Source organism: Cotesia glomerata, linkage group LG2 (assembly GCF_020080835.1).
Source record: "Cotesia glomerata isolate CgM1 linkage group LG2, MPM_Cglom_v2.3, whole genome shotgun sequence".
NCBI lineage: Eukaryota > Metazoa > Arthropoda > Insecta > Hymenoptera > Braconidae > Cotesia > Cotesia glomerata.
The window spans coordinates 31765448-31781421 of NC_058159.1; the positions used below are offsets into that span (position 1 = coordinate 31765448).

General features: G+C 25.8%; 6 protein-coding genes across 8 annotated transcripts in view; 2 read left to right on the forward strand and 4 right to left on the reverse strand.

Annotated features, from left to right (window-relative positions):
- The window catches only part of LOC123258475 (irregular chiasm C-roughest protein-like), a 32081-nt gene extending 29794 nt beyond the window's left edge, over positions 1-2287 (forward strand). For 2 of the 3 annotated variants that reach the window (XM_044718502.1, XM_044718504.1), the window contains exons 10-13: positions 28-275; positions 433-668; positions 958-1087; positions 1228-2287. In XM_044718502.1, the coding sequence (XP_044574437.1) occupies positions 28-275; positions 433-668; positions 958-1087; positions 1228-1326 (713 nt within the window). In that variant the 3' untranslated portion in view covers positions 1327-2287. The remainder of the gene's footprint in view (positions 1-27; positions 276-432; positions 669-957; positions 1088-1227) is intronic. The other variant, XM_044718503.1, reaches the window with a different exon arrangement.
- A 6980-nt stretch (positions 2288-9267) lies between these two features.
- LOC123258522 (GPI mannosyltransferase 1) lies at positions 9268-10450 on the reverse strand. The gene has a single exon (XM_044718595.1). It carries the CDS (start codon positions 10448-10450, stop codon positions 9275-9277), a length of 1176 nt encoding a protein of 391 aa, XP_044574530.1. The 3' UTR covers positions 9268-9274.
- A 19-nt stretch (positions 10451-10469) lies between these two features.
- LOC123258544 (NADH dehydrogenase [ubiquinone] 1 alpha subcomplex assembly factor 8-like) lies at positions 10470-11440 on the reverse strand. The gene is made up of 3 exons (XM_044718624.1): positions 11330-11440; positions 11009-11145; positions 10470-10939 (listed from the first exon to the last, which is right to left on the reverse strand). Exon 3 carries the CDS (start codon positions 10680-10682, stop codon positions 10485-10487), a length of 198 nt encoding a protein of 65 aa, XP_044574559.1. The 5' UTR covers positions 10683-10939; positions 11009-11145; positions 11330-11440; the 3' UTR covers positions 10470-10484.
- A 132-nt stretch (positions 11441-11572) lies between these two features.
- Positions 11573-14019, forward strand: LOC123258493 (transmembrane protein 145). The gene is made up of 5 exons (XM_044718533.1): positions 11573-12343; positions 12408-12915; positions 13014-13151; positions 13221-13476; positions 13597-14019. The coding sequence occupies exons 1-5, from the start codon at positions 11958-11960 to the stop codon at positions 13785-13787; spliced, it is 1479 nt and encodes a 492-aa protein (XP_044574468.1). The 5' UTR covers positions 11573-11957; the 3' UTR covers positions 13788-14019.
- An 810-nt stretch (positions 14020-14829) lies between these two features.
- On the reverse strand, positions 14830-15509 carry LOC123258537 (peptidyl-tRNA hydrolase 2, mitochondrial). The gene has a single exon (XM_044718615.1). It carries the CDS (start codon positions 15507-15509, stop codon positions 15090-15092), a length of 420 nt encoding a protein of 139 aa, XP_044574550.1. The 3' UTR covers positions 14830-15089.
- On the reverse strand, positions 15501-15889 carry LOC123258542 (cytochrome c oxidase assembly factor 4 homolog, mitochondrial). The gene is made up of 2 exons (XM_044718622.1): positions 15723-15889; positions 15501-15634 (listed from the first exon to the last, which is right to left on the reverse strand). Exons 1-2 carry the CDS (start codon positions 15825-15827, stop codon positions 15533-15535), a joined length of 207 nt encoding a protein of 68 aa, XP_044574557.1. The 5' UTR covers positions 15828-15889; the 3' UTR covers positions 15501-15532.
- Positions 15890-15974: the final 85 nt, after the last annotated feature.

Consider the following 15974-nt stretch of genomic DNA (forward strand, 5'->3'; position numbering starts at 1 on the left):
TCATTGATAAATTCTATTTGAATATAGAAGAAACAGACTCGAATCCGGATCGTTACCGTGAAAGTGATCGAAGCAGTAATCTGTCGGACGTTAAAGCAGATATACGTGCTGGATCTAGCGTGAGCAACGCTGAGAGCGTGACTGCTCTCGACAGTGAAGGTGAAGGAAGTACCAGGGGTGTAAATGCTTTAGCTCTTGCTGGGCCAGTACCCAACCCAATGGGTTATCGATACAGCGCCGACTACACGGAACCCTCATTTCCACCCAAGAACAACGTAAGTACTTTATTTGATTTAATCCCCATTATTGTTTTATTTTATTTTATTTTATTTTTTTCCTCAAGTTAACTGTCAATTTTATTTATTGAGAAGTAATACGCAACTGGTGCACAATAAATGATAATCATTATTTTTATTGTTACTGTTGTTTAAGGATGGAAGTAACAATAATGGGTACGTACCGTATGTGGATTATTCGAGAGACTATATGCCACCCAACACCCAGGGGATGGGTGCTTCCCGCGAATCCCTCAGTCGTATACCCTCCAGCGGTATATTAGCTTCCAAGAAGATAGGTCTAAGTTCAGCAAACTTGGGCACTAATACAACACAGACGCCGCCAATAATTGATCCACGGTTCTCGGCAACCTACGGCAATCCTTATCTCAGGTATTCTACTGTTTACTTTTCTTTGATTCTTTATATCAATAATAAATAAATAAATAAATAAATATGATACTTGAATCAACAAACATTTTGACTATTTTTTTTAGGGATTACACGCAGTTGGACATTTTTTTTTATTTAATTTATAAGTTATATTATAGTAATTTATTTATAAAAATCAATCAGATGTCTGGTGATTTAAGTTTCATATAAATATTTAATATTATCTGAATCTAAATTTGTTGTTATTACATAAATATTGGCTAATTATGTGTACCATTTGAACACGTAGGATGTCAGCGGCCGAGCAACTTAGACACGCGCCTCACACCGCAATACCAGGGGTCACACCGGCTCCACCACCTTACACTCAAGCTATGAGAATGAATAGTTTGAATACACTGAATGGTGCCGGGCCACAGGTGAGTTGTACATTTCAATATACAAACCCAAAATAATAACAATAATAACAAACTTTCCAAATAAAATATTAATTAAAATTTATCAAAATTTGGTGTAAAAAAAAATGATGAAATGAAAAAAAAAAATTAATGGATTGCAGGCCCCATTATCAGCGCACTATATAACGGGTGGTCCTAACGGTGGAATAGCCACAGTGAAACGTACATCAGGAATTGGTACACTAGCAACGCATGTATGAGATAAGGACTTTAACTAGAAGTTAGTGCGGTTTAGTGCCGATAAAAATATTATTATCTACAACTGATGAGTGGATTGCGTTGGATTTTATATCTACGGTATGAGTTGATATATATTATAATAAAATAAAATATAAGATGACTATTGTGTTAACGTGTTTGTCGACACTACTCGTACCGAGAAGTTAAATGCCATCAGAGTTAAGTGCTGTATAAAGAGTAGACAATGGTTTTGATCTTATTCAACAACAAGAACAACAAGTGAATAAATCTGTGCCTTTATCATCACCACCGACGTCACTTCATATACGTACATGAAATTAACACTCAATATCAGCACAGACCTAAATCGTAAATCATAATGAGAGATTTACCCATACAGATACGTTTAATTAAATGCGGTGTATTGTGTGTACAACATTTAAGTATCTACGGTGATGTGATTACGATAAAATACATCTGGGTTATTATCATGATTATACATGTCAAACAAATAGTTGGCATACTCACCTTGGAATATATGCCTGTGAAAATGATCGTAAGCTCATCCGACAACGATTTCTCGATCTATATATCTATTAATCGTCTAATTAACCATCAAGGAATTCATTAAGTTTATTAAATTAACGATGATATGCAAATGTCAATCGATAATACATGTATGTCTATAATATACACAGTAAATCTCATTAAGCTGTAAATTTTCCGGGCAATCGAACTATCATATTATCAACGTTTAAACTCTCTATTAGATGAGATATTTACTTAATAACTTTGATACTACCAGCAAACATTCAAGACTTTGTAATTATTCATCGAGATATTTATTGAGGATCATACCAGACTATTATAACTGTTTATTACCACCCTGAAAGGACATTGCTAGTAATAGTAACTGCAATTAATTCCTCGCGTTTACTTTACATAATTATACACTAAAGTAAATTAAAAAAAAAAAAAAAAAATAAAAAAAAGAGCTTCTGAACGCGAGTTTATTAATTAAAAATTATTAAAACAAAAATGTGCAATAAAAAAATTCTCTTTAGAGATAAAAAAAAAATATATATATATATATATATATATATATATATATATATATATATATATATATATATATATATATATATATATATTATTAGACACGATATTGACAATCGTTGACTTATTGTCACAAATTTCCAATAAGCATTTGATCAATAACTTTGTTCCCTTTTTTTTTTTTTTTTTTTTTTTCGTCAACTCGAAGTACGCGTCAATTATTGCCCAAATATACTGAAATAATTTTTTCTATGTATATTAATAATATCTTTTATTAATTAGATTATCAGAATTTGGGCAAAATTTATTTATTAATCTAACGGCAGTTTCCATTGGCCTGAGATTGAAAAAAAAATTTTAATTTGCGTTAGTCAGAATAATATACAATTAAGAACAAAAACAAAGGAAAAAAATGTTATTTTTTTTTCCCCTTTAAATAGCCACGTTGTTTATAAAAAATATGTAGTTAAGTAATTTAAATAATTAAATACCTGTTGTCAATATAAGTATAGAGCCTATAGTTTGATGGCACTAAAATAATTTTATTAAAGTAAGCGTGTTCGTGTCGAACGGCTTTGTGTAAATAAATGTATGTATACACACACATATATAAATATATAAATATATTAGGTAATAATTTAATAAATATTATATTATAGAGAAAAAAAACTTTAAATTGCCTATTAAATTTGGCGTAATTATATAATTATTAAAAGCCAGCCACTCTATTAGAGATATATTATATATTATATATTATATATATATTTTTTTTTTTAATATTAACAATAATAAAAGCTACTCGTTATCGATACGCGATCACATTTTTTTAACTGCATTACGTAGTCTCATGCTATTTAATAATAATTATAATAATAATAATGATAATTATCAAGCAGCTCAATCAAGACATTACGTGCATTGAAAAGTGTTAAATTATTGTTCAAAATAATGCGAGTCGGTGTCATTGAGAAAAAAATAATCAGCGTCGAGTGTCAATATTTAAAGATATCTATATATATGTATATATATATATATATATATATATATATATATATATATTGTTTAAATAATAAGAGCAATATCGCTGATTTTTGCACTATAAAACAGGGTAGTCAATCAATTGATAAAAAAAAATAAAAAAAATAAAAGAAAAAAAAAATTGAGAGGCTGCGTATGACAGTACAATTGAATAATTATAACGAGGATAAAATTTATTGAATATTAAACAGCAATTAGCAACGCGTGGGTATATATGGTTAAATGAGTCTCTTTAGAAAAAAATTAAGTGTGTCTGTAATATATAATATATAATAATTACAATTGTATATAACTGAAATTATTGCTCATCACCGTATTTCATAAGTTTAGTTAGTATTTTGACTGTGAATCACTGTAACGAAATCTCTGCTTTTTTTAACGGGATTTCTTGCAAACAAATTGTTTTCCTAAATTCAATTTAAATAAATTTATCGAGTGCATTCGATGCACACTAAAATAATACTTTTTTAAATAAAACTAATAGTAAATCACAATTGGAATAATAATAATAATAATAGTAATAATAATAATAATGCAATTATCTATATCTGAATTCTGGCTTACGATGTGTCTTTCAATCAAGGCTATTTAAAAATAAAAAAATAAAAACAATAGATCAGTGATGATTAATTAAACTAAAACTACGTGTCAATAAATGTAAGAAGTAATAAATAATTGCGGCATTAAAAGTAAAAAAGAAAAAATTCTTGGCTTTATTATACGTTAAATTGATGAATTATGTGTAATATTTATATATTAATAACGTTAACTGTTAACTATTTAATATTTTGTGCAATTCAATTGCGCGTTATTTGCGAGAGTAGGTATATATCTTCATTAATAAAAATTATTATAATAATTTATTATTATTATTATTATTATTATTATTATTATTATTATTATTATTATTATTATGATAATTATTATTATTGTAGGTATATACAGATAGAATATCTGCAATAAATTATAAAAAATAAAATAAAAATATTTTGCTTATTGAAATTCAAAAATATATAGATTTTATTAAAAAATATTAAAGAGTTTTTTTTTGTTTGTTTTTTTAATTATTAATAATCTATTGAAAGACGCACCGACAAACATAAAATTAAATAAATTTTTCTATTATTACGAGTAGAATTATAAATGTATACTATTGAAAAAAAAAAAAAAAAAAAAAAAAAAGTAAATAATTGCAATTACTGTGACAAACTGACCTGCGGTAAACTGTTAAAATTAGAAAATTTTATATTGTTTGATTACTCAACAATTTACGCCTTCTTCACCGCAGGTCACTCAATATATTGATTAATTGATTAGTTGTCAATTATTAAATAAATTAATTTAAATTAAAAATTTGAAAATAAAAGTGATGTCTGATGCTCATAATCGATTAAACGTCGATTGTAGAAAAAGGAAAATAATAAAAGAGAGTTCCAATTTCAAATTAAAAGTTAAATATAAAAAAAGCTACGAATACTATTCGTCCGATTGAATAACGCTCGAATAATTGACGAAACTTGCATTTATATTGAAAGCAAAATTATTCGATAGTAAAAATAATTAAATATTAACAATATTCCGATATTATAAAATTAGTAAATTTATCCAAGATTCAACTTTGGGCAATATATAGAGATGAAATACAAATATATGTGTATTATATTTGAATAATATTAAATATATATTTAAACGCAAAGTTTTCCAATACGTTGATACTTTCCATACTTTAATAACTATATATATATATATATATATATATATATATATATATATATATATATATATATATATATATATATATATATATATATATATATATATATATATATATATATATATTGTACTGTATTAGGATATAAAAAATAAAATAAAAGTGAGACAAAGTGTAATAAATATTTGGTAAAAAAAAAAAATTTATAATTATTACAGTGCGATCGAACGAGAGGGTTGAACATAAAAAATTCTTCTTTAAATATAGCATTTCAACACATTTAAATATAATTATTTGCATTTGTATATTATCAGAAAGTAAAGTATATGAAACAAATTAATAAATAATAAAATAATAATTTTGTGTACTTACATGGCATAAAAAAAAATCAACTATTTTAAATTTGACTGAATGATATAGCAAATAATACATGTATACTGTATATTTTTCTCAAGTTAAAGCTTTCGCGTACAGCATTTATAATTATTTCTCTACACAACAATTAAAACCAAAATACATACACATTATAAATTTACTGTATTATATATTAAATTTTATTTGTATTAAATTTAAAGTAAAGTAATTATACTATCATTTAAAAAAAGAAATAACTAAAATATAGAAGTAAGATAAAAAAAATTTTGAAAATCAAAAAAATGTTTAATTACTCAATTAAATAAAAATTGGTCATTAAATGAAAATAAATAATTATAGTAGTTTAGAGTAAAATGGCCCGAGTACAAAATATATAGCAAAAATAACAATTAATTTGACGATTAACTGAAATGTACAACTTTAAATAGTTAAAATTCTTGAATTATTTTCAAATTAATGCGAATACATTTTAAATTGTTTTTGTTTAAGTATTTCCGGAGCTTTTTTATTTATATTGCTTTTACAATGTTTTGAAACTATTCGAGTTATTGCGTTCCACTCGAGTTTCATCTACAAAGCAAATATATATATGTATGTAGAAATATATACATATATACATATACTATAACGGACAATAGAAAGGGCCATTTAATACTTTGGCGTAATTCCATGTAGTCAAGTTAATTAGCTTTCAAATACCCTAACTAAATAAATATACAGATATATTGTCAATTAGTTAAATGACCAAAATAAGACTGTTAATTATTATTATTATTATTATTATTACTATTATTTTAAAGTAAAGTTTTATCTTGGCTTATAATTAATCTCACTTGTCACAAAACTTTATTTATTTATTTATTAATATTGTTTATCTGTCCATCCGGTAATAATTCAAAATTAATAAAGTTCAAAAGAAGAAAAAAAAAAAAAAAGCTCTTATTGATTTTCTATTCAACACTTGATTGATCTATGTGTAATGTACGGCGCGCGAATATTTGTCTAAAGAGTTTAAATAAAGTAACTTTTACGTGTAAAAGAAGATAAATGACTTTAAAGCAATTTTGTAATAACACTAACTGTTGAAAATACTGAAAGAGCATTAATTATAATGTTGTATAATAATAAGCTATAGGTAGACACCCTCCGACTTTGCCTTGTAAATATGCTGACTATACCAATCAGTAAACAAGTAAAACAAAACTTATATTATAATTATAATAATAATAATAATTATCATTAAAATTTGTATATTGAAATTTCGTGCACAAATACTGAAGAAAGAGAAAAAAACCACTGCTTTTAAAATTTCTTACGTCAACCTAATTATTCACTTAAACATTTCAAGCTATTGATAAATTAAATATCAAACAAATAAAATAGCTAGCTGTAAATTTATTTAAAACAAATCTAAATTTTATCTAAAACTTCCTCCGTCAGTGGTGCCTGGATATAAATTTTTATTCTCTTATTATTAATTGTAAGATCTTCCGTTTATAAAGACATCAACAACACCCAACATTATATTTATTTATGTGTATATAAACATAAACAAATCACACAAACACAAAACATATCGTATTGAAACATTCATCCTACAGCGTGCCAACAATGTTTTCATTTCAGTGCTTTTATTTTACTCATTTTTATATTTAGTTAAATAAACCTACATAGAGATTTAATTTGTATTTTATTTTTTTCAATTACTATTATTATTATTATTATTCGATGAAAATAATATTTTATTACCAAAGACATTTTATTTTATGTTGTACATGCTTTCTATGTTGTATTTTGTTTGTAATTAATTTAATTAACGTGTACGTCACGTTTTACATCAGTATAAAACTATTTACTGATACAAAGTGCTTTAATTTTTTAAATTATGTTTTTATTACTTAAATTTATTAATTATTATCACAGTATGCAATAACTTTTTTTAAATTTTTATTTCTTCATTAAAAGCCATTTTACTATAAATTTTATGTATATTTTTTTTAACGATTTATACTAATATTTATATAGGTATATTATTAAACACATAATAATTATAAGTTAAATCAATTATTTTATTATTAATAAAATAATAATAGTTATTAAAAACATTTATAACAATAACAATGAACGATTATTCTACATTAAATCCTGCCATATCGAATCTTGTAAATTAATAAACGTTATTATCATTTCGAGTGCCCATTATTATTATTATTATCATCATCATCGTAATTAATTAATAAAATTTTTCTTTTATATCAATATTGTAATGTATACTCAATGAAAAAAAAAAAAGAAGAAAAAAAATATATAGAAATCAATACTTTTACATATAATATGTATATGTAATAATGAAATCATGATTTTTTTACGCTGATGTGTTAAAATAATAAAAATATTAATTAGTAATTTGTAAACAAAAAATAAAATATAAATGAGAGAAGTTTAAAAAATTGTAATATTTAATGTAAACAGATTGAAAGAAGAAATAATTATAAATTTAAAAATTCATAAATATCACTCTTAATTTATCTAACGCACGCATTTTTTTTCTCATCGATAGAATTAAAAAAAGAATAATTAAAATTTTTCCTTAAATTTAAAGTCGCTCATAGTCATTACCTGGGAAGAAATAAATTATCATTATAATTCTTTATAAGAATCGTAAAAATAATAATTGTACTTGACTGAGTGCGCATAAATATTAATAGTAACAACAATAAAATAAAAGTAATAATACTATTGATAAAAAAAAAAAAATAATTTAGATTATCTTCAGAAGTATTTTTCACACTGTAGATAAACAAATTTCAAATATAAGACTTGTAAATGTGAATCTTTAAATAAATTGAAAGTGTAAGAATGAATGGTTTAGATAAATAATAATAATAATAATAAATAAAATTCCATCTCGCGTCTACGATATATTAGGTAATTTCATATAAATAATTTGAAATGATAAAACTGCACAGTGTGCCTGTTAAAAAAAAAAAAATAAAAAAAACGAAGAATAATAAAATATATCTTGTATGTAACTTTCGTAGTCACGCTCGTAAAAATGAAATTTGATTATATTTATAATAAAAAAAAAAAAAAAAAAAAAAAAAAAAAAAATATTTATTATTACATTGTGCGTGAGTTTGAATAAATGGAATTTATAAATAAATAAAAGTCTAATTGTATTGAACTGTAATTAAAATGAATAAACGTTTTATCAGCTCCTATTTTCGAGGCAGAAATAAATTGCTCACATGTGTTGGATGCGGTGAATTTAAATCACATTAAATACACAATATTATCCTCATAAGTAAAATGTAAATTTCACAAATAAAACATATTTGTAATTGACATATAAAGAAACTTTTGTAGAGAAAGAAGATATTCCATAGACATATTTCTGAAGATAATCTAAATTTTATTTAATAAATAAAATAAAAGAAAGAAGATTTAAGAATGCTCTTGCTCACAATTTCAATTCTAGACTACTTATTATTGTAAGATCTATATTTAAATTGCGGAATCTGTCATTCCTTAAACAATAAAAAAAATCTATTATAATGACTCTCTGAAACTATCTGTAAATAAGTATTTTGTATTCCTCAAAATAAAATATTTAAAAAAATCTAATTTCATTTTTATTTATTACATTATTTATCATTTTCATTATAAATTAATTAAAAATAAATCAATAGCTTTGAATAATTTATTTATAATAATAAATAAATTTTATCGCTAAATATTGATCTATTATTATTTTAAGCTAATGAATTTTTAACAAAAAATATTTAAATTTAATTAATTTTATTCAAAATTTTACAGTCGTAATTAACAATAAAGTCATACAGTACTTTTATATTAACAAAGAAAAACAATATACTATCAACCCAAATAGAATGAAACTTATTAAGTCCTAAAAACTCTAAACAGTATGCATCGTTGAGCCAGAGCGCCTGAGCAATTAGCCAAATTCCAACCAACATTGCGTACCTAATTAAACTGATATTGATATAGGGTACACAGATCGGCAGCAAAGATAAATACCAGAAGAAATATTGAGACGTAACAACAGAATTATAAGTAACCATAACCATGGCCTGGGTCATCATTCCAAAAGCTAATTTATTTTTATCAGAGTAGCGAAATGATAATCCGATTATCAGTAAAATCGGCGGTAATACTCGTACTATTTTTTCAATAACTTGAATTGTTTGTCCAATAGATAAATACAACATGTAGAAATAGAGTGAAAAATTATGACGCGCATCCTTACGGATTAAATGATAAATCATACTTTGGTAAATAAATTGATATCCATAAAAATAATAACTTATTAACGTAAGCATGGATAATGATAATGTAAAACCGGTTATAAATTTAAATTGTTTTTTGTTTGGAAGGATGCTGTATTTATCTGTTAATGATAAATACATTGTTAAACTGAATACTATTGGGTACAATCGAAAATGCACAGATAAACCGTGAATTAAACCAGACACTAATGAATAATCGTTATTTATTATTAAATAATATAAAGTTAATAAAACTAAAAGCACTGATAATGAATCAGCATTACCGCGCGTTGATATGACTATCGTCATTGGGTTATAGAGCCATGAAAGGGCGCATAATTCACCGATTCTATTATTGCATTTACCTTTAAATAAAATTATTTTAATCAATACGCCGGCGATTATATCGGTAAATGAAAATAACAATTTACCGAAATCATTGTGCAAAAAGATATTCGGTGAAAGGATTACTGCCAATAATGGTGTGTAGCGATACGTATGCCGTAAATATGGCGACTCTCCGGCTGTTATGTATCTCGCAGCGTCTGTATAAACTTTATAATCAATATCAGTGTATGGTACGCGAAAATATTTGTCATGAAAGTTGGCGTACACTATCAATACTACTCTTACAATAAATGCTGAGTAGCAGTGGACTCTAAACTCTGGCCACTTCATTTTTTAAATAAAATAAATCTACCACTTACTATATTTATAATTTTGTTTTGTTTTTCCGAGCAGCTTCTACGAGACAAGACTTGAATTTATTGAACTCTTTTTGACAATCATCTTTACCGATATTCTGTTTAGATACAACGCACTTTCCATAATCGATTGCTGATTCTTTACATTGTGCAAACAGTAACGGATACTTTTTCAATCTTTCTCTGGCTTTTGTTACCGAGTTCATTGAACGTCTTTTTTTTTTTCTTTTTTTTTTTTTTTTTTACTTGCTGCTAAATGGATTTTTAAATTGAGATTCTGGTATTTCAAGAGTCTCGAGCTTATTCCCACCAATATAGTAAATCGGGCCGCTGAATATTATAGCAACAGCAATAAATCCTCCGGCAATTGAGAAAAAACGATGATGCTTGAAAGCCCAAGATCTGTCTTTTAACAAACGTCTGTCGACGGTAAACTTAGTCATGACTTTTTCAATGCTGATTGCTAAACATAAAAATCAACCATTAATTATTCCATTAATTAATTAAATTAATTGATAAAAGCAATGCTTACGTAATCAACTGTTTTATGCTCATAAGGTTTTGAAATATCAATTCCTTCACAAACTAACGACTTGTCAAAATGTTTTATGCAGCACTGACGTAACTCTTCAATCACACTTTCACAACGTGATGGTTGATAAACGTTGTCTGTAAAAATATTAATTAAAAATTTAATAAAAAAAAAAATAACCTAACATTTGATAAAAATAAAAAAGTTTATACCTTTTAGACATGCCTGTAATTTACATGCGTATTTTTTACAAGGATCAGCAGTCTTCATGCAGGATTGTTAAAACAGGTACTTAATTTATTTTTTATTTAAATTAATTACTTGAGATATAAAATGATACTGGAGGCAAATGTAACACGTGAATAAAATATATAATTTATTTTTATAATGTCAGTAAGAATGATTCCTAGATTAACTCCAACGAAATGTTGCGGGAGAACTGAGAAACTTTGGCACTCAACTCGCTCCACTTGTCATTTTCCAGCGCAAAGTATATATAAGCAATCAGCTCGATCGACAATCATGTGTTGTTGCTGTTGTTGCTAAATTGAATAATTGATTGACAAATAAAAATTAAAAATAACAAGAGTTATCTCACCGACTTTCACTTGGAGCACTTGCTAAATAATAAAAAATGGTTTGTTATACTCGTCAACAATATGTATAAGATAAAAAAAAAAAAAAACAGTTTGCAAAAATAATTATCAGTGATAATAAAAAAATATATAGTAAAATAATAATTTTCAATGACATCTGGAAAAATTCAACTGAGGAAGATCCAATAGTTAAATTTAAGTATTAATAGTAAATAATAAAAAATTAATTTTATTTTAGAATTCTAAGTTTTGATTGAATTTAATATCAGAATTAACAATAATCAATCATGCAACAGCTGTACAATTTTGTGTGACGTTTTCATCAGTGTTGAGCAGTGACATGATAATAAAAAATGTTGCTAAGAAGTGTAATATTAATTCTGTCGATCGGAGTACTTGAATTATTTATCTCAGTTGATCAATGTGAGAGCACTCATGTAACTGGTACTTTCAATACCAACGAATTTTTCCGCTTTCTCATAAAGTTCGGGTTTCAACAGACAGATCGTCACAGACAGCGCGAATCTTACGGCTATATTTTTGGAAATGTAACGTCGCAGTTAAATTTTTCATCCTCGAAGCTGATAACCTTCGCTGTTTTGGATAGAAATCATTTTTTGGAGTACTATGGTAACCGTACTCTTGAGGATAAAAATACAGCGTGCAGCAGGATGTTCAATACCCTCAATCAGAGCTCATATGACTCCCAGTGTAACGTCAATGGCGAGGATTTCTTACGGTAAATTTATTAATTTATATTAATTATTGATAAAAATGTATTAATATTTATATTTTCATTGCAGGAGAATACCATGCCCAAAGGGCCAGCTGTGTCCAGATGAAGACTTACCGTCGAATGTCATAAAGAACAACCAGTTTACTTATGTAATCCAAGACCTTGGTCAACCAAGGTTTTGGTATATAAGCATTGTATCGTGTTATCGTAACATTAAAACATGTAAATGGGAGTGGTTTAACGAGAGCATAAATATCGACTACGATGTTTGGTTGGTAAATGGCAATCCGAATAACAGCGGGTTCAATAGTTTGACTTATCAATTTTCGTACGACCGGCAAAATACTATTGAGTTGTATTTGTTATTTTTTTTATGCTACATAATACTAGTACCACTGCAGTTGTACGCTGTTAGATTACAAAGACATCCTGTTACGAGACTTTTTACTGTCAGCTTACTGTTGGAGTTTATAGCGATTTGTTTGATACTAATTCACGTTTTAAAATTCGCGTTTGATGGTATTGGATACGAAAAATTGGAAGTTGCTGGTGATATCTTTGACATTTTATCACGAGTAAGTTTTACAAGCTTTATTTAATAACCAACCTTAATAATAATAATAATAATAATAATAATAATAATAATAATAATAACGATAATATTTTTTTACAGGCAACTTTTATGTTATTATTGTTATTGTTAGCAAAAGGATGGGCTGTTACGAGAATCGAGCTAACTTGGAAGCCGTTAGTATTTTTAATATGGTTTTGTTACGGCGTTGTTCATATTCTTCTCTACGTTTGGAATATGGTGAGAAATATATATTTTTTAATCAACAAGCTTGAGTAAATTAATATAATGTAAAATAATTATTTACAGACGGAAGTTGATATTATTGAAGACATAGATGAATATCAAACATGGCCTGGATGGTTCATTTTACTATTTCGCAGTGCGATAATGATATGGTTCTTATTAGAACTTCGCAATACTATGACTTATGAGCACAATACTCAAAAATTAAACTTTTTGCTCCATTTCGGAGCATCAGCACTTGTATGGTTTATATATTTACCGATAGTTGCATTGATTGCACTACAAATAAGCACACTATGGAGGTTTAAATTTCTACTCGGTAATTAATTTAATTATTTATCACTTTTTTTTTTTTTATTGTATACAAACACATATATTTGAGATAAAAATAATTAATAGCGTAACAGCAGCAATAATTTACACTTGTATTACTTTTTAGGAATTACATATTCAGCAGATTGTTATGCGTACTGTGTAATGACGCATTTATTATGGCCAACACGAAGTGAACAATATTTTTTACTTGCACAAGGTGCAGATAACGGTGATGAATTGGATGAATTTAATGAGGCGCCGCATGTATTAAATAATTACGTTGAGCCATCGGATCTTACAAAAATAATAGCATAAGCTCTTTTTTTTTTTTTTTTTTTTTTTAAATACTCTATTACGGTAATATTAATCAATGTGATGTAAATTTGCCAAATATTTCAGCAAATATCGTAAATATTATTGATTTTTGGTAATTCAGACTGACTTTGTATATTATCAGTCCAATTTTTTACAATTATCTTTAAATGTTCTTTCTCTGATTATATATTTAATACGAATTAATGCTATTACCATGAGCAAAGACAAATTATATACATATATTATTTAAATTATCGACATTAATTTTAACTCTTATCTTAGTTATATTTACAAATGAATTTAATTTAATGTTAAATAATGAATAGTAGTTGATTTTTTTAATGTTAAAATCTTATAAATCTTTAATTTAAAAATAGTTTTTAAAAATGCCTTAAATTTCTCATTAAATGAGAAAACTATAATTACCGTGACGAAATAAATAAACTGCGATAAAATAATAATTACTATTAACTATTGCTTGTGTAAAAAAAAAATCGAATTTGTTGTAGAAAATAATTTTTAGATGTTTAACGCATTTAGAGTTGTTTGTTTAAAATATTTAATCAAACGAACAAATGTTTTTTTTTTTTTTTTTTTTTTTTTTTTTTTTACGTTCACGATAAGATTTTTAATTATTAAATTAGACGCATGTTTTCCAGTATCATAGATTTAACCAACACTACATATATAGTAAATAGAAATTTATATTAAATCATTTACCATTATTATTACAATAATAATAATCTTATTCAATTCTTGCTCAAATCAGTACGAAAGTGGTACATTAGTTTGTAAGTGAGTATTATAAATTATACAGAATTATATAATTATAACATAGTATCGTGTTTATTTACAAATTTTTATTGAATATTCAATAATTAAAAATTGTTTTAAACTCAGTTTTATTGAAACAAATTTTTTTATCACTTTTCAATACAAAATTTATTTTTACTACATTACTAAAAATAAGTAGATCTCAAAATACAATATTAGGTAATAATAATACGTAACTAAATATTTATAAATATAATTGTACATGTTAATTTTTTTTTTTAATTTCACACCTTTGTAAAATAACATAATTTTACCAATTAAACATTTATAAATAATAGACGTGAATATTTTATGACTATGTAATCACATTTAAACAGATAGACTTCTACTTAGTTTCATTAGTGATATATATATATAATATTTTATATTGCAATAAATTGATGACTTCTGATATTAAAACTGGTTGATTAATTTTTTAAATTTACAATAAAAATATTAACTATAAAATAAGAAAACAAAGAGTAAGTATCATAGTAACTTAAGGTGTGATGTAACACTATCTACAATGCTATTAGGACCAGGACCAATACCAAGTACTGAAATAGTGCCAGGCTCTAACTGAGTTCTACCAGCATCTTTAATAATAGCAGTAACAAGTCCACAATTACTGGCTTTAACAGCCAACGATTTTAATCTGTCCTCACTAGTCACTCTGAGAACAATTTTTGGTTGACCTAACATGAACCATGCATCTAGATACTCTTGATTAACTTTATTATTCTTACAGCTATCATAACACTCGACAGCAGCATGAGCACACTGTCCGGCTATTTTTCCAGTGCTCATTGAAATGTCTGTTCGCACAACCAAAACCATTTTGTACGGTTCCTTGGGTAATAGTAAACCTTTGGTTACTAAATACTTCAACCTTTTTAAAAACTGACCCATATTTAAAGCAATTATTATTATTTTCAATGTTGGGATCTTTCCTTTTGATGCTTTTCCATACAGGCTCTAAATTTCTGCACTACGTCTTGACATTTACGCCAATCTTGAGTAGCAGCAATACATTCCTAAAACAAAATGCACATATTATTAATTATTATAATGAAATTAATTAACTTACAGTTAATAAAAAAAAAAAAAAAATCATTCAAGTACCTGAACGTCATAATGTAATTCAATACAACCAGTTTTTTTCAACATGCGTTCAACAGGATCTTCAATATCTTCTTCCTGTAAATTTTTTTTAACTTGAGTCGACATAATACACGTGTTATTTTACCTCATTTAATTACATTAAATTTAATTAAAATATAATAATAACCACACACACCGGTCACATGGATCACATCGATCACATTTATAATTATGGACAATTATGGAGCACAGGTTAGAAATTAGAGGTATAGT